The sequence below is a fragment of the Podarcis melisellensis genome (genome assembly GCF_964234715.1).
Source record: "Podarcis melisellensis genome assembly, chromosome: 2".
NCBI lineage: Eukaryota > Metazoa > Chordata > Lepidosauria > Squamata > Lacertidae > Podarcis > Podarcis melisellensis.
In genome coordinates this window covers 108018836-108036367 of record NC_138529.1, presented here as the reverse complement: position 1 = coordinate 108036367, position 17532 = coordinate 108018836, and the positions used below count along the sequence as shown (strand labels likewise).

At 46.8% G+C, this 17532-nt stretch overlaps 1 protein-coding gene across 3 annotated transcripts; it reads left to right on the top strand.

Moving 5' to 3' along the window:
* Positions 1–4807: 4807 nt before the first annotated feature.
* On the top strand, positions 4808–16061 carry LOC309365168 (C-type lectin domain family 2 member D-like). Of its 3 annotated transcripts, XM_081903369.1 has the most exons (5): positions 4808–4948; positions 7394–7534; positions 11865–12043; positions 14143–14228; positions 15865–16061. In XM_081903369.1, exons 1-5 carry the CDS (start codon positions 4846–4848, stop codon positions 15974–15976), a joined length of 621 nt encoding a protein of 206 aa, XP_081759495.1. In that variant the 5' UTR covers positions 4808–4845; the 3' UTR covers positions 15977–16061. The 3 variants fall into 3 exon arrangements, 2 of the variants coding, with proteins under 2 accessions (XP_081759495.1, XP_081759496.1); XM_081903370.1 differs by lacking the exon at positions 14143–14228; XR_014165927.1 differs by lacking the exons at positions 4808–4948; positions 7394–7534 and adding an exon at positions 8140–8367.
* The last annotated feature ends 1471 nt before the right edge of the window (positions 16062–17532 follow it).

Sequence of the window (17532 nt, the reverse complement as noted above, 5' to 3'; positions counted from 1 at the left end):
CCAAGGTGATGGGACTTCTGAGTAGTCCTGCGGAACGCTAGTCCACTGGGTCTACTCTGGAGTAGGACTGGCATAGCAGCCAACTGCTGGGGGGGCAGTTGACCCCCAAAGCAAGTAAATAAATAAAAATACTTAAGTAACAGGCCAATTGCGCTGCGGATAACTCGGTTCTTCCCCCTCCCCCAGCATAAAGCCTGCCCTCTCCATGGGTCGAGGCCCCTTGCTTCCCCCATAAAATAATTGAGGGAGCTGGGTTCCCCCCAAAATGGATGAGCATTGCCATTCAAATGGTGTGTGTTGTGATCATTTTTGTGCCCCCCTCCATATTTTATTCAAGTCAGCATCCTTACCTAGGACTCTGCCTTACACCAAGTGCATCAAACTCAGTCTTGTCTACACGGGCTGGCAGCAGTTCTTCAGAGTTTCAGAGGTGGGGGGGGGTATTCCCAGCCCTACTTTTGTTACTGAGGGTCGCATCTGGGCCCTTGTGCGTGCAAAGCTGGTGCTCCACTGCTAAGCGAGGGCCCTGCCCCGTTCAGATGTTCCAGGAGGGTCTCCCTTTCCAAATTCAGGAAGAGTGGTTGATTCAAATGTTAAGGGCAATTGCCAGCGGACTTTGGGCAAAGAGAAACGAGGATCCCCGCGTCCGTTTTGCCTCCTCCTTGATAGGAAGTTTAGCGTAGGCGCTGCGGGTTCTGGGCTCCCCAACTCCTTTCCACGACTTTCTTTCTCTCTTGATTTGTGTGTGCAGGGGTGCAAACTTTAATAATAATAATAATAATAATAATAATAATAATAATAATAATAATAATAATAATAATAATAATAATTTATTTATACCCCGCCCATCCCCAGCCACTCTGGGCAGCTTCCAACAGAATATTAAAATACAATAACCTATTAAACATTAAAAGCTTCCCTAAACAAGGCTGCCTTCAGATGTATTCTAAAAGTCTGGTAGTTGTTTTTTTCTCTGACATCTGGTGGGAGGGCGTTCCGCAGGGCGGGTGCCCTACCGAGAAGGCCCTCTGCCTGGTTCCCTGTAACTTGGCTTCTCGCAACGAGGGAACCGCCAGAAGGCCCTCAGCGCTGGATCTCAGGTAGAACGACGGGGGGTGGAGACACTCCTTCAGGTATACTGGACCGAGGCCATTTAGGGGTTTAAAGGTCAGCACCAACACTTTGAATTGTGCTCGGAAACATACTGGGAGCCAGTGTAAGTCTTGCAAGACCGGTGTTATATGGTCTCGGTGGCCACTCCCAGTCACCAGTCTAGCTGCCACATTATGGATTAGTTGTAGTTTCCGGGTCACCTTCAAAGGTAGCCCCACATAGAGAGCATTGCAGTAGTCCAAGCGAGCAATGACTAGAGCATGCACCACTCTGGCGAGACAGTCTGCGGGCAGGTAGAGTCTCAGCCTGCGTACCAGATGCAGCTGATAAACAGCTGCCCTGGACACAGAATTGACCTGCGCCTCCATGGACAGCTGTTTGTCCAAAATGACTTCCAGGCTGCGCAACTGGTACTTCAGGGGCACAGTTACCCCATTCAGGACCAGGGAATCCTTTGCACCCACCCACCTCCTGCCCCCCCAAAACAGTACTTCTGTCTTGTCAGGATTCAACCTCAATCTGTTAGACGCCATCCATCCTCCAACCGCCTCTAGACACTCACACAAGACCTTCACTGCCTTCACGGGTTCTGATTTGAAAGAAAATAAAATATTGGGGAGGGGGTAAGCCGCTCCACATAATCAATCACATGATTGGGTACACACACACTATTTGAATGGCAATGCCAATCAACTTGGGGGGTGGGGTGCGGCCCTATAAAATATTCCATGGGGGGTGGGGGACAAACACCCCTCTGCCCCTAGGAGTTTGCTCCTGTGTGTGCGTGTAGATTCCAGATCATCTGTTTTTACATCTGTCATTCATTCATTTCCCCCCTGTGAACTAAAGGCAGAGTGGAAATAGCGCTTCCCGCGGCATTATGCTCCTTAAGGATATGATGTCCCTTCCATGTGACACCTAAGGCCATCCACTCACGTCTGCCTGCGGTCGTTTCTTCTGTCTAAAGAAAAAAAGAGTTTTGAAGTTTCCGGGTTTCTGCACACACACGCGCTTGCGCCCAGGCGTACACTCCGCGCCGCCTCCCTCCCTTTCCTTTCCTTTCCTACCCGAAGCAGAGCGCCATCGAGCCGAGTAGCGGCAAAGGCAGCCCTCTTCTAACAGGTCGGTAGGTGATGAGCCTGTGCGCGGGGCCGGGGCGAGTCTCTTAACTTGAAAATCTCCTCTAGCTGCTAATTGCTTCAACTATTTTCTTCCTTTCTGAACTTTTATCCGGGATGGGAGGTGGGGAGAAGTCTTGTTCAAAACGATGGGGATTCCCGAGGAAACATTCGAGCAGGGTGTCCTTTAAGAGGAATGGCATTTAAGAAGAGAAGTTTTTTTAAAAAAAGTTTCGTGCATTTGATGCCAATTGGTTTATGTTTATTTTTTTATTAGCTGTCATCCAGAGGAACCTACACCCTCTGTAACGCATACATGTTTGGGGCTTAACTTAACATGTTGCTATAATCTTCTGCCATTGTTTGTGTTGTTTCGTGTTATTCTGAATGAAAACGCTATTGTTTTTAGAATTGCATAATATTATTTCAGAGATTTGCACTTTCTGCTGAAACTTGCAATTTCTCACAATAGAGTAATGAGCAGCCTTTCTTGTAATGAAAGTTAGCGGTGGTTAAAAGATGGGGAATTCCAAACTCCACTTACCTGCTCAATTCCTTGAGTAACCTTGGGCCAGTCACTGTCTCTCAGTTTCAGCCCCGCCAACCTCAGAGTCGGTTGCCAAAGTTCAGTAGGTAGTGAAGTTGCGCTGAACTCCATGGAATAACTTGGGGTGGGAAAGCAATATATGAACATCTGGACAATTTGTGAGGTTCTGTAGCTGTGAAGGTTTTATTATTGGTTTTTTATTGTTCATTGCAGTTTTGAAAGGGGGGAAAAAAGCTACCCTTAACCAAGACTTAGGAGCAACAGGGGCAACCTCACAAGTGATGGCCATCTGTCATGGAAGCGTTTTAGCCGCGATTGGACTAGATGACCCGTGGGTCCCTTCCAACTAAGATTCTTTGATTCTGCTCTTGGTTAACTGAGGAGGCCAGTTAACCATGCGGGCTTTCTGTGCCTCAGCTGTTTGTGACAAGCAGATCTTCAACAGGTTCAGCTTCCTCACCTGCTGATAGGCTGTCTTCCTAACCCAAGGAAATGATGGGCCAGTCGTAAAAAGGAAGCCTATTATTCTGCCTGCTTTAAATATGCTGCTAGGTGCACCATCGCCAAAAGGAGCTGCTGCCCATTCCTTCTTGCAAATGGTTAATCATGATGTCTCTGTGTTATTTGAAAGTACAGTGGTACCTCGGGTTACAGACGCTTCAGGTTACAAACTCTGCTAACCCAGAAATAGTACCTTGGGTTAAGAACTTTGCTTCAGGATGAGAACAGAAACTGCTCGGCAGTGGCGCAGTGGCAGCGGGAGGCCCCATTAGCTAAAGTGGTCTTCAGGTTAAGAACAGTTTCAGGTTAAGAACAGACGTCCGGAACGAATGAAGTTCTTAACCTGGGGTACCACTGTACTTGTCCCTGAGGTAGCTTGAAGGATTGCAGCCCACAAGATGTCTTATTCTGAGACAGACCGTTGGCACAATTAGCTTTGTATCGTCTACATTGGCTCTCAAATTTGTCATCGCAAGACCCCTGTGATGCGCTCTGCTGGCTTGTCGCCCCAGCCCTGGCCTCACCACTGCCCTGCTTTGCCCCAACACCACCCGGGTAGGCTGGGTCATAGGCCAACACTCTGACCAGTATGCAACAGAAGCGTTTTGTATTGACTATCTTTTGGCTGACCAGTTTCCTGAGATTACTGCAAAGGTAGCTTGTTTTTGTGCTGCAGCAGTTGCTTGTCGGCGTAGGACCCTGTCTTAGTTTTAAAATTACCGTACATTTTTTTTTACCATTTAAATATAATTATTCTATATTTCTCATTTTAAAAAGAAAATATTTTACATTGTTTTTAACTCTACATTTAATAGCATGCTTAAGATATTATATTGTGTTTTATGTGCTCTGGTTTTTTCCTATCTTCTCTACTGGTTATTGACTGAAATAGATAGATGATAGATAGATAGATGATAGATAGATAGATAGATAGATAGATAGATAGATAGATAGATAGATGTAGATATACATTTATAAAGAAACATTTTTTCAATTCTTTAATTTTGCAAGATTAAAACAGTTAACCAATTAATGATGAAATACAGAAAGCAAAACCCATCTCAAATCACTGCTGATAACGTGTCAATGGTGGATTTGCTGAATAAATAGTCTGTGTTTCTGAACTGCCAGAATAGCACCCTCTCAAGTAGCAGGGCATTGACCCACTCGGCAGGCCAGTATCTGCTAATAAGAGCCTAAGAAGATGAGCCACACTGGACCAGCTCAATGACCCATGTGGTCTAGCATCCTCTTGTCCCAGCCAGCAGCCAGATGTTTGTGGGAAGCCCACATGCAAGATGGGAATGCAACACCGCAACTCCCCACTGGTGCTCCCCAACAACTCATCTTCCTCAGCAATGAGCTACCAGTTGGCCATCAATGAGGTTAAGGTGAAATCAGAATCACAGGATACCTGATTTTGGATCCAATATCTGGAAAGTGTGTGTGTGTGTGTGTGTTGGTGGCCTCAGTTCACAAGCCAGTACCTTTCTGTTGGCTTCATTTTGTTTCTGTTTCAGGTGACCTAAGACCAGAATTGCCCTTGGAGTGCAATTTTCCTCAGAAATGTCTGTGTGTGAAAGAGCTCACATGACAGTCCAAGATGATCATGACCAGGTGGAGTCTCCCTTTGTCTCCAATGGACCCACCACACAAAGTCAAAGAGCAGGTAACTGTGGCCTCCCTATTTGGCAGTAAGGCATTTGGAGCGGAGATGAGGAACTGGTGGCCTTCCAGATGTTGTCCTTCCAGCCCATTGGTCATGCTGGCTGGCGATGCTGGCAGTCTAACAATATCTAAAGGGGCACAGATTCTCCATCCCTGATTTGGAGCAACCAACAGCTGCCTGTGCAAAAAGATTCTGCTCTAGGAAATAACAGCTGGATTTAGGAGTACAGTGGTACTTATTTTTCTGATATCAGTCCTAACCCTGGAGAGCTGCAGCCAGTAGACCATTCTCAGCTCGGTGGGTCAAGGGATTGACTCATTATAAGGCAGATTCCCAAGTCCTGCTGGCATTGGAGGCAGCTGGAGACTTGGGAACGTAGCAATCTGCCTTCTACAAGCATTGGTCCATTACAGTGGTACCTCGGGTTAAGAACTTTGCTTCAGGATGAGAACAGAAATCATGCACCGGCGGTGCGGTGGCAGTGGGAGGCCCCATTAGCTAAAGTGGTGCTTCGGGTTAAGAACAGTTTCAGGTTAAGAACGGACCTCCGGAACGAATTAAGTACTTAACCCGAGGTACCACTGTAGTTCAGTGTTGCTACACCTCGGATGCAAAGAAAGCCATTATAGCAGAAATTCTGGTCATACTCTTGCATGTAAGCCTTAGGCCAATTAAGCTCAAATAACACTCAGCTACAGTATTTGGGCCTGTAATAGAAACCATCAAAACGCAGCGCAGTCATACACCACACACTATTCATTGGATTAAGGTGGTGATAGAGCGGATTGAGTTGCCATCCAATCCCTCAATGGCAAAAAATAACTGGCGTCTTACAAACTTGCAAACTTTCCAACAAGTATAAACCTCCATTCTCCAGCTAATCACTAAACTTTTCCAGGTCAAGGAACAGGGGTATCTTAAGCATATGTGACGCTGGGGTGCAAAGATCTGCCTAGTGCCCCTAGGTTGCCCAGAGTTGACAACCTTTTTTTAGAAGGGGACCCCAAAGTTGTTCACCTTTTTAAAAGAAATGGTTGTTTACCTTAAGAACGATTGTGGGACACAGGGACTCACAGCGCCAACCAATGGGGGTGCCAGCGCCCCCCGCACAGGGGCATACGAAGGTGGGCGCAGGTTCCATGCTGGAGGGGGACAAAATGTTGGGCGGCACAGTCGCCACACTGTCCACCCGCTGCCTCCCCCCCCCCCCCCCCGCATGGTGGCTAACTGTTGATTTCTGAACTTTGAATTTTATTGCTATTCATGTTTTTATACTGTATTTTATGCTGCTTTTACAATGTAGTGTTTTAAATTTGTTGTTATCTGCCCTGAGCGCAGTTTTTGAACCGGGAAGGGTGGGGTATAAATAAAAAATATTATTATTATTATGGAAAAATTTAGTGAGTAGCTGGAGCATGGAGGTGGAGGTGTCTACAGTAAAAATGTGTTTATACTTGTGGAAAAGCTTGCATGTTGCTCACCATAAGATGCCAGCTATTGCTCCTGGTAAGTTTCCCCTTACGTTTCCGGCTTAAAATAATAATACAACACTCTTCATTAAAAGTAACAGGAAATGTTGTATTTGACTGCTTCAGTGATGTTACATTCTACCATCAGCAGCCTCTGCCCCCTGCCCCCCCCTCCGCCCCCGGGCATGTCAGCACCGGTGTGTCAGCGAAAGAGACTGGGTGAGCATGGAGGGCTCCCTCAGTGCGCTCACGCACTGCCAGTGTAAAACATGAAGCAAAAATGATTTCCCCCACCCTTGTAGATGCACTTGATTTCTTTTTAAAGGGGCCAGCCCTAGCAAGCCTGCCAATTGGACTATGCCCTAAGCAGCAAAATGTCTTGGGCTGACACCGTGAGCCTGGCTCTGGTGGCTGGGTGTCCTACTTGGCAGAGTACAGTCCTCTACTTCGTAATGGCTGCTGTTCATTTGGGAGGGTTGGGTTAAAGACAAGAGTGAAGACTAGAAAAGTTTGAAACTCTTGCCACTTCCCCACCCTTTTGGGTATAAGCTAATGCAACATATCCCCCAACCCACCCACCCAATCCCTTTCACGGGAGCAGGCAAGGAGTGCTGATGTGTCTTCTTCTCCCCCACACCTTTTGTGGTTAGGACACAATGAGTATGCAGCTGTTTTATGCCGGCACAGCGGCGTAGCTAGCCACTCGGGTGCCTGGCATGGGGGCATGTCCTGCAGCCAGGGGTGAAGCAAGCCAGCCATGGGGGCAGGGTGAGCCTCTCCGATGCTTGGAGCCTCTCCACCGCCTCCCCCTCAGCTGTTAGGTGGCTGAGGGAGAAGCAGTAGGCAGACGCAAGTCTCCCACGCTGCCATTTTAGGCAGCGCGGAACCTGCAGGCGCCTAAGCCACCACATCACTCCTAAAAAGTTCCCTGAGCCCAATTTTTTAAAAATACTCATTTTGTCACACACCCTCCCAGTGACGACACCTGGAGTGGACTGCACCCCCTCTCTTCTGCCACCGCGCCGGCAGACCATCTGCATCATCATCCTTCTTGTCTTTATGGTCATCCTCATCATTGTCATTGTCATCCTCAGCATTCTCCTTGGCGCTGGAGCTGGTAAGTAGTCCAACTGTCCATGCTGCTGCCTTGATACATTTTTCCTTTGACCTTCCCCCCCCCCATTCCCTTAGCCATGTATCTTCCGCTACTAGGTCTGAATTACAGATTTGGCCCTTCCCTGGATTTCAGCCATTGCCACAGCCTTGCTGCCTGCCAGTCTCTGTGCTACAGCCAGCCTGCCACCAGCTTTCCATAGTGCAGCTATGAGATGGCACCCATTATCAATGCATGACTGAAAATTCCTATTGTTACAGGTTTTGGGTGGGTGGGTGGGAAGCAAGACCTCCCCAAATGCTTAGACTTGGTAATAGTTAGAAAATCAAATTTAGTTGAAAACTGAACCCTGTGGACTCAGCAGGGATAGTGGAGATCAGCCATTACGGAACAAAAATGAGTCACTGAGACAAAGGGAGTGGCTCTGACCACAGAGCACAGAGAAGAAGGTTGCTGGGGCAACCAGGCATGATGTCAGAGAAGAACTGTAAGAAAGACGGAGCAAGCAGACACAAAGGGGGAAGTCCTCTGCAAGGGCTGCTGGGAAGGAGGAGGAGGAGAAGGAGGAGGAGGAGGAGAAGGAGGAGGAGGAAGAGTCTGGACTTGATATTCTGCCTTTCACTCCCCTTAAGGAGTCTCAAAGTGGCTAACAATCTCCTTTCACAGAATGCCGCTGCAAGGCTCCTTACAGGGTCCTTGCCATGGGATCACATTCATCCAGTGCTTTACCAACTGCACTGGCTCCCGGTGGAGTACAGGTGCTGTACGGTGCTGGTTTTGACCTTTAAAGTCCTGTGTGACCTAGGACCCAAATACCTACAGGACCGCCTCTCCTGGTATGCCCTGCGGAGGACCTTAAGGTCCACAAATGACAACATTTTGGAGGTCCCAGTTCACAAGATGGTTAGATTGGTTTTCAGTACTGGACCTGACTTGGTGGAACACTCTTGTCACAAGAAACTAGGGCCCTGCAGGACTTGACATCTTTCCGCAGGGCCTGCAAGACAGAGCTGTTCCACCTGGCCTTTGGTTTAGACTCAGTCTGACCCTTCTGTTTCCCTCCCCTTATGGTCTTGATTTATCAGCTGCTTTTAAAATGAGGCTGCATTTTAAATTGCATTTTTAACCTGTATTTTAAATAGTTTTTTTGTTTTTTCCCTATTATGTTTTTACTGTGATTTTATTGGTGTTAGCCGCCCTGAGCCCTGCTCTGGCCGGGGAGGGCGGGGTATAAATAAAATTTATTATTATTATTACTTTCCCTTTCTCCCCCACCACAAACACTCTGTGAGGTGAGTGAGGCTGAGAGACTTCAGAGAAGGGTGACTAGCCGAAGGTCACCCAGCAGCTGCATGTGGAGGAGCAGGGAAGCGAACCTGGTTCACCAGATTACGAGTCCACTGCTCTTAACCACTACACCACAGTGGCTCTCACACTGGAGGAGAAGAAAGGCAGAATCTTCTGGGCTGGTGGGCTGGCCGGTTGAAGGCAGTTTGGGAGAGATGCCTTGGCCTCCAGAGTGGCCCTGCTGTGGAGGACAAGTCTCTCTTGAGATAGCCATGCTTTAAGATCTGAACTCCCTCCATCCAAACTCAGCTATAAAGATGTGAATAAAACATACTTCTTAAAGCCACTGTGGCCTCTGCTGCACCTTCATTTCCCCAGACCCTGGAAGAAGGCCAAGACCCCTGGAATCTTGTGCACTACTGGGCAGAGATTGGGGTGGCCTCTAACAGTACTCCATAAAAGGCAGGAAATGGCTAAGGTCAGCACTGGGTGACTTTCCTTGTGGTAAGTGTTGCTTTGATAGACATGGCAAAATAATGAATTATAACTTTGGGCCCATGTAGACTACTGTTTTATTCTGGGCTTATTCTGATTCATTCATTCATTCATTCATTCAGCCGTGCTTCCCCAATGCTCCCACATTGCCGCAGCAGAAGGAGGTGAGTGGGAGGCAGCTTCATCAGGGCAGTAGAGGCAGAGAATCTATCCTCAGCCCCCCTGCCAGCCACAAGCTGAGCTTCTGACTAGGAGCTCCTCACCTCCCACACCTGGTGGCCCCAGAGCATCATCTCCCCTACACAACAAAACCCCCTAAACAAATAATGGAAACCTCTGAATAGCATGCAAAATTGTGGTTGGGGAAAAATACCTAAAGCAGTGGTTAGAAAAAAACAAAGCAGTGGTTGGGAGAGGGGGGAGGAAATCCCCTAAAATACAGTTTGTAATGTGTCAAGGATTACAGATCTGCTCCAGGCAATCCTTTGTATTGTTACAAAAGTTGGGTGCCAACCCCACCTCCCCTCTCTACTGAGCAGTAGCAAGATCCAAGGGGGTTCCAGGCACTCACCCAGGGTCTCTGTTCATTTGGAGAATTGAGACATGGCAGAGACTGTTGTTGTTGTTTAGTCGTTTAGTCATTTAGTCGTTTCCGACTCTTCGTGACCCCATGGACCAGAGCACGCCAGGCACTCCTGTCTTCTACTGCCTCCCGCAGTTTGGTCAGACTCATGCTAGTAGCTTCGAAAACACTGTCCAACCATCTCGTCCTCTGTCGTCCCCTTCTCCTTGTGCCCTCCATCTTTCCCAACATCAGGGTCTTTTCCAGGGAGTCTTCTCTTCTCATGAGCTGGCCAAAGTATTGGAATCTCAGCTTCAGGATCTGTCCTTCCAGTGAGCACTCAGGGCTGATTTCCTTAAGAATGGAGAGGTTTGATCTTCTTGCAGTCCATGGGACTCTCAAGAGTCTCCTCCAGCACCATAATTCAAAAGCATCAATTCTTTGGTGATCAGCCTTCTTTATGGTCCAGCTCTCACTTAAAACAGAGACTGTTGTAGCTTTAAGAAATATGGTTCATTCACCTACAGTATTTACACCTTCAGTCTGCATCTAGGGAGTTCAGATCTTACAGCATGGTCATTTCAAGAGGGGTTTGTCCCCCACAGCAGGGCAGCTCCGGAGTCTAAGGCATCTCTCCCATCTCTTCAACCACTCTGCCCAAGATGGATGATGATGATGATGATGATTTATTGTTTATACCCCGCCCATCTGGCTGAGTTTTCCCAACCACTCTGGGCGGCTCCCAATCGAGTGTTAAAAACAATACTGCATTAAATATTAAAAGCTTCCCTAAACAGGGCTGCCTTCAGGTGTCTTTTAAAGATAAGATAGCTGCTTATTTCCTTCACATCTGAAGGGAGGGCGTTCCACAGGGCAGGTGCCACTACCGAGAAGGCCCTCCATCTGGTTTCCTGTAACTTCGCTTCTCTCAATGAGGGAACCGCCAGAAGGCCCTCGGCGCTGGATCTCAGTGTCCGGGCTGAACGATAGGGGTCTTTCTTTCTCCTCCTCCTCCTTCCCAGAACACCTTACTAAAATACTCCCATTTCCCGTCACCTCACGCCCAGCTACCCTGACACCATCTGCCTCCCCAGGCCAAAGGACCCCTTTTGTCGTATTAACAGATTTGCTCTTTGCTAGGCCAGCCAGGCTGCTTTGCATAAGCCAGCCCAGGGATTCCTTGTCTGGGCACAATTCTCCAGCATGTACTTTCACCCATATCCCAATTAATCAATTGATTAATCACAATCTAGGTTTTAGGTGGGTCGTCCCCCCCCCCAAGAAAAACACTATAACGCCATGTTTACTCAGGAATAAGTCCCACCATGTTCAATACAGTGGTACCTCGGGTTACATATGCTTCAGGTTACATACGCTTCAGGTTACAGACTCCGCTAACACAGAAATACTACGTCAGGTTAAGAACTTTACCTCAGGATGAGAACAGAAATCATGCGGCGGCAGCGGCAGCAGGAGGCCCCATTAGCTAAAGTGGTGCTTCAGGTTAAGAACAGTTTCAGGTTAAGAATGGACCCCCGGAACGAATAAAGTACGTAACCAGAGGTACCACTGTACATGATTCAATTCAAGGCACAGGGAACACATTTCTGTATGAAGGGTGTGCCAGCTGCCTTGAATGGTGTGGCCGCTCCTCAAAAATACTCACCCTGGATCACCCTGGTGACATTTAGCAAACACTGTCCTATTGCAAATGCCCCTCCTCCCAGGGCAGGGTGCCTGAGAGGGTTGGGTGACACAGCTGCAGGCATTCCTGGAGGAAGCTAACTGGGCGAGGCTGGGACATGAAGAGCACCCTCCATGACCCCCCCCTTGCTGGCCCCCCTCAATGTGTTGGGGGAGTCAGCCCCCTGAGCCTCAGGGTCCCTTTCAACTCTGTGATTCTAAGAATCTCTGATTCTGCCCATGGTACTCAAAAAGAGGAGGTTGGATAAGACAGCATCTAACTCTGTGTGTTTTTCTCCGGCCTAGGAAAAGTGCCTGAGCAGCCAGTCTGTTCTTGTAAGGCGCATGCATGTCCATCTGGTTGGAAAGCCTACGAGCAGAAATGCTACTACTTTTCAGATGTGGAAAAGAACTGGACCCTCAGCCAGAGCTTCTGCGCTTCACAGAATGCCTCCTTGGCTGTGTTGGAAAGCGAGGACGAAATGGTGAGAAATGCCAGTATTTTGGCTGCTGAACATGAATGTCCTTTGCGATAGTGATAAAGATGCTCAGCCATTAGGGGCTTTGATGGACTTTATAATAAAGTCTTTATCGGTCATAGGCAAACTCGGCCCTCCAGATGTTTTGGGACTACAACTCCCATGATCCCTAGCTAACGGGACCAGCGGTCAGGGATGATGGGAATTGTAGTCCCCAAAATGTCTAGAGTGCCGAGTTTGCCTATGCCTGGTCTTTATAATAATATAAAGCCTCTTAGAATTTTACCCGCAAAACACGTATACATCATATAGATATTGGCAAAAGAGGTTTGCAATGCAATTTCTAGCCATGCCTATGCATAAGTAAGTTCTATTGAATTGCTCTTCTACTTCCAACGCCATGAGCAATTAGTCTATCACAACCCACAACAACCATAATATGAACCTCTGCAATTATTATTCTCCTAACTACTGGTTTAATTTACGAATGAACTCAAGGCGGTCTAGACTGAGCTGAATATGGGGGTTAGTCTAACCAAGACAATTAATTTCGACTTAATAAATTCTAAAACTATTAGAACCCCTAACATGTCAATAATTCTATTTCTATTAAATACCATGTTTTTACTTAGTCTTCTAGGCTTATCCATCCACTGAACCCACTTCATATCTATTTTGATCTGTCTCGAAGGAATAATGCTAACTCTTTTTCTAATAATAGCTACATTTACAACCTCTACAAACACCCCAACTACTGCCATATTACCTATTTTACTTTTAGCACTATCCGCCTGTGAAGCCAGCACTGGCCTTGCCCTCCTAGTTGCTACCTCTCGAACACATGGAACCGACCATATAAAAACCCTAAACTTACTAAAATGCTAAAAATCATTATCCCACCTGCTTTTTTAATTCCCTCAGCCTTTTTACTTAGTTCAAACACCCTGTTTCCAGCTATAACTGGATATTCTATATTATTAGCACTCTCAAGTCTTATATTATTTAATCATCCTATACTCCTAAAAATTTCTAACACAACCATATACTTTAATATTGATACTACCTCCACCCCCCTAATTATTCTCTCCTGTTGACTACTCCCACTCATAATTTTAGCTAGCCAAAATCACTTAAAAATTGAACCCCCTAAACCGAAAACGGACTTTCCTAATAATTTTAACAACATTACAAACAACCTTAATCATAACTTTTGCTGCCTCAGAGTTTATTTTATTTTATATTTTATTTGAAACAACCTTAATCCCCACCCTAATTATTATTACACGCTGAGGAAACCAAGCTGAATGCTTAAGCGCTGGCCTTTATTTTTTATTTTATACTCTAGCAAGCTCCCTACCACTCTTAATTACACTCTTATATTTTAATAACAAATATTTTCACACCTCAGTAGAACTTCTCTTTATAACTCAACCAGAACTACTTATTTCTTCAATGGAGATCCTGCAGTCCTAGGCCAAAGTAGGCTGCAGTAGATGGCAGGTCACAGCTGGTAACCTATCTAAGAAGGTAGGGGTTCACTCATTTATTTGAATGCTTAATAATAATAATAATAATAATTTATTTATACCCCACCCATCTGGATGGGCTTCCCCAGCCACTTCCAACAAAATAATAAAATACAGTAATGCATCAAACATTAAAAGCTTCCCTAATTTGTTTGCCTGGCACCTTCATTATACACCTTTAGCCACCAGGCAAAAACGTTCCTTTTTAACCAGGCCTTTGGTTGATCTGATTGACATCCTATGCCCTTTTTAAAATGTGTTTTTTGTGAGAGAGAGCTATTGGGTTGTTGTTTATATTTTTATTATGTATTTTGTAGTTTTTCATCTTGATACCTGAGACCCCTGGGTATAGGGCAGTATAGAAAATCAACAAACAAAGGGTGGTATATAAGTGTATTTTAATCCACATTTCAGGCAACAACAATGAAATAACCGTGTGCAATATAAAAACAGAAAATTTGTATAGAGTCCAAGATATAAATCTCATCGAAGTACTTGCATATGTTCAGCTGCTGCACGATTTGCCTGTGATTCTAGCAACCCACATCCCTTAACATTCATTTATTCTGATCATTAAAGCACTTTGTGATGGGTCTAAAAGGCAAGAATTCCTTTTGGATCGGTGTCAGCAGAGAGCCAGGACAGCTCCATGGAAACAGCTCGGCGTAAGTCCTCTCTTTTCTCTTCTGTCCTTCAGTGGTGAGACCACAAAACCAGACGCATCGTCCTTGGGTAGTTGCACAGTTTGTGACTGATGCCAGAAGAAGACTGATATCCTTAGTTCCCCCAGCGGTTTTTAAAAACAAAACAACCCAATAATAATATTCAACGGTATGATGCAAACTTTCGCTCAGATTTGCACCTGTAGCTGTGTCCTGTAGGCGCTCACAAAAAACAAGGTGGGGTTAAGTATGTTTCCGAGCACAATTCAAAGTGCCTCGGTCCTGTATACCTGAAGGAGTGTCTCCACCCCATCGTTCTGCCCGGACACTGAGATCCAGCACCCAGGGCCTTCTGGCGGTTCCCTCATTGCGAGAAGTAAGGTTACAGGGAACCAAACAGAGGGCCTTCTCGGTAGTGGCGCCCGCCCTGTGGAACGCCCTCCCTTCAGATGTGAAGGAAATAAGTAGCTATCCTATCTTTAAAAGACATCTGAAGGCAGCCCTGTTCAGGGAAGTTTTTAATATTTAACGCTGTATTGTCTTTAATACTTGATTGGGAGCCGCCCAGAGTGGCTGGGGAAACTCAGCCAGATGGGCGGGGTATAAATAATAAATTATTATTATATTATAAGTCAGCACCCATAAGCAGATCAGCTGAGCAAGAATCAGTAGGCTAGGCAGAATCCATTCTGTTATGCACCAGGCACAAATGTCTCTGTGCTATCTCTGTTCTTTGTGGGAACTTGGTATATAAATAAGGAGGCTTTCAGCACCCTGGACAGGTCACTGGGAGCTGATTCTACATCCCACCTGGACTACCCCTCCTAGGCTCCCTTCAGCTGAACGCAAAGCCTTAAAGCAGCAACCCTCTGGCCATGGCCTCTCCATCTAATCTTGCTTATGCTGTAGAGAAGGAACTGAGAGCATCAAACACCTGACTATAGTTCTTTTGGGGAATCCAGCTAAGGGGCTGTTGTTTCTGGTGGAACAAGTTTGCATTGTTTTGGACTCCAATACTACCGATGTACATAACTGTTATGTGCAAGTGATGGTAAGCCATCTTAGCAGATCAGTGTGTTGGCCAGGATCAGTTCCAGCATAACATTTTGCTTTGGTGTAATTACTCTCTGGTGTAAAGCTATGAGAGTGTGACGGGGTGAGCTCCTGTTGCTCGGTCCCTGCTCCTGCCAACCTAGCAGTTCGAAAGCACGTCAAAGTGCAAGTAGATAAATAGGTACCGCTCCGGAGGGAAGGTAAATGGCGTTCCATGCGCTGCTTTGGCTCACCAGAAGCAGCTTAGTCATGCTGACCACATGACCCGGAAGCTGTACGTCGGCTCCCTCAGCCTATAGAGCGAGATGAGCGCCGCAACCCCAGAGTTGTCGGTGATTGGACCTAACAGTCAGGGGTACCTTTACCTTTACCTTACATTTCTAGGAAAAATCAGTGGGCAATCTAGATGCTCAAGGATTTTCCCTGCCCATTTCTCTCCTCCCTGAAGGTTCACGGCTTACCAATCTGGGTGAAATTTCCCTGTTAGTAACTGTGTTCTCAGTACTGTAACTGTGTGCTCAGAAGTTTTCTATTTACTGCTGTCAGGGAAATACCAACTCTTGCATAACTCTTGCTTGTGTTGAAGGTTGGATGTCAGTGGAAATGGAGGAAACTGCCCCTGTCTGTATGATGAACCCAAACCCAACTTCTTAAGATGCAGCAATGAACACCACTTCATCTGCGCCAAAACTATGTAAGAGGCTGGAGCAGTGCCTGGTGTGAACCACACAGAGTGATATTTATATAAACTATTTTCTGATTCATATTCTATAGCCTTTTAAATGTGTTTTCGTTTTTACATTCAGCTATGTTCTTAAGGGTTCGGGGCCTTACGGAAAGAAAACAGCAGGCATATTTCAAGCTCTTCTGAGGTAATGTGAGGTAGCACAACTGAGGTAGTGCCTGTAGTTGCAGCTGCTTCCTGACTCAACTTGCCCATTGAGCAAGTTCTGACCTTTCAGCAGTCATATGCAGCAGAGGGTGAAACTTCTTGCTTCTCCCCTCCTCCCTCCTTCGACCTTACTTTCCTGAGCCTCTTCTTTAGCCCGCTCTAGCCAAGTCGGAGGGGCTGCGCTCCTTGCACTGCAGATCCGAGGGCGCGTCCTCCTGGTGGCGCAGAGTAGCGGGCGCATACTCAGACGCAGAGGGAAGCGGCTCCTTCAACTGAGTTCCTCTACCACTGGTGCACAGAGGCAAGGCATGCTCTTTAGCAGGCTTCCTCAAACTCGGCCCTCCATGTGTTTTGAGACTACAATTCCCATCATCTCTGACCACTGGTCCTTCTAGCTAGGGATCATGGGAGTTGTAGGCCAAAAACACCTGGAGGGATGAGTTTGAGGAAGGCTGCTCTTTAGCATGCAGTGGCGTAGCGTGGGGGGTGCAGGGGGGCCGCACTGGGCACAACATCTGGGGGTTAGGATTAGGGAGCGCAAATCCACGGGTTAGGGGGCGCAAATTACTTGCCTTGCCCCAGGTGCTGACAACCCACGCTACGCCACTGTTAGCATGGAAAGGGACTTGGTTGAAGGAGCCGCTTCCCTCCACGTCTAACCATGCGCCGTCAGAACTGTTGCTTGCGGCAGTGTGTATTGATTTATTTATTTTTCCTTTCCCTTTTTTTTTTACAAGGGAAACGAATCACGTGAGCACCCCTGAGATCTCCCCTGCCTTCTATGCATTGCTTTCCCCCCTCGTCTCTCGCACCCCCCAATGCTTTTGCCTCCACCTCTATTAGTGCCTGCCAGGGGCTGCTGTGTGTGTCTCTGTCTGTACTGGTGCCAGTGCCTTCTCTGGCCCCAGGCGCAGATTTTTGAGGTGGCGTGCGAAGCAGGCATCCCCATGCGGGCGCCCTGGGAGCCGGATGCAAGAGACTCAGAGAAAGAGAGCAGAGGAGAGTGTCAGAGAGAAACGGCTCTGCTCAGCTGCCGGGAGGGCGAGGGAGGGATGGAGGGTGGTGCCAAGGGGAAATCTGCACGGTCAAGTTTGCGCGCCGCTTTGCTTTTTGTTTTTAAATCATTTTTATTGAATTTCCAATAAATACAGCCAGTCAACATGTCCACGTCATAATCTATTTAAAAACAACAAACTAAAATAAAAAAAGACCAAATTGCAACCCAAATTGTAATTATTAATTTTTCTGGGCTCCCCATAGTCTGGACCTCTGAAGCATATCTGCAAATCTTCAATCCTGCCTCCTCTTGTTGTTTTTCATATTTTCCACATTCCGATCTTAACGCTTTAAAGTTCTCCGTCC

What these genes read in the sequence shown, in the direction of transcription:
- LOC309365168 (XM_081903369.1), top strand. Translation starts at nt 4,846, where the DNA reads ATGTCTGTGTGTGAAAGAGCTCACATGACAGTCCAAGATGATCATGAC. An exon ending in CACACAAAGTCAAAGAGCAG is followed by an intron (nt 4,949 to 7,393) that starts GTAACTGTGGCC and finishes ACACCCTCCCAG; the next exon opens with TGACGACACCTGGAGTGGAC. An exon ending in TCTCCTTGGCGCTGGAGCTG is followed by an intron (nt 7,535 to 11,864) that starts GTAAGTAGTCCA and finishes TCTCCGGCCTAG; the next exon opens with GAAAAGTGCCTGAGCAGCCA.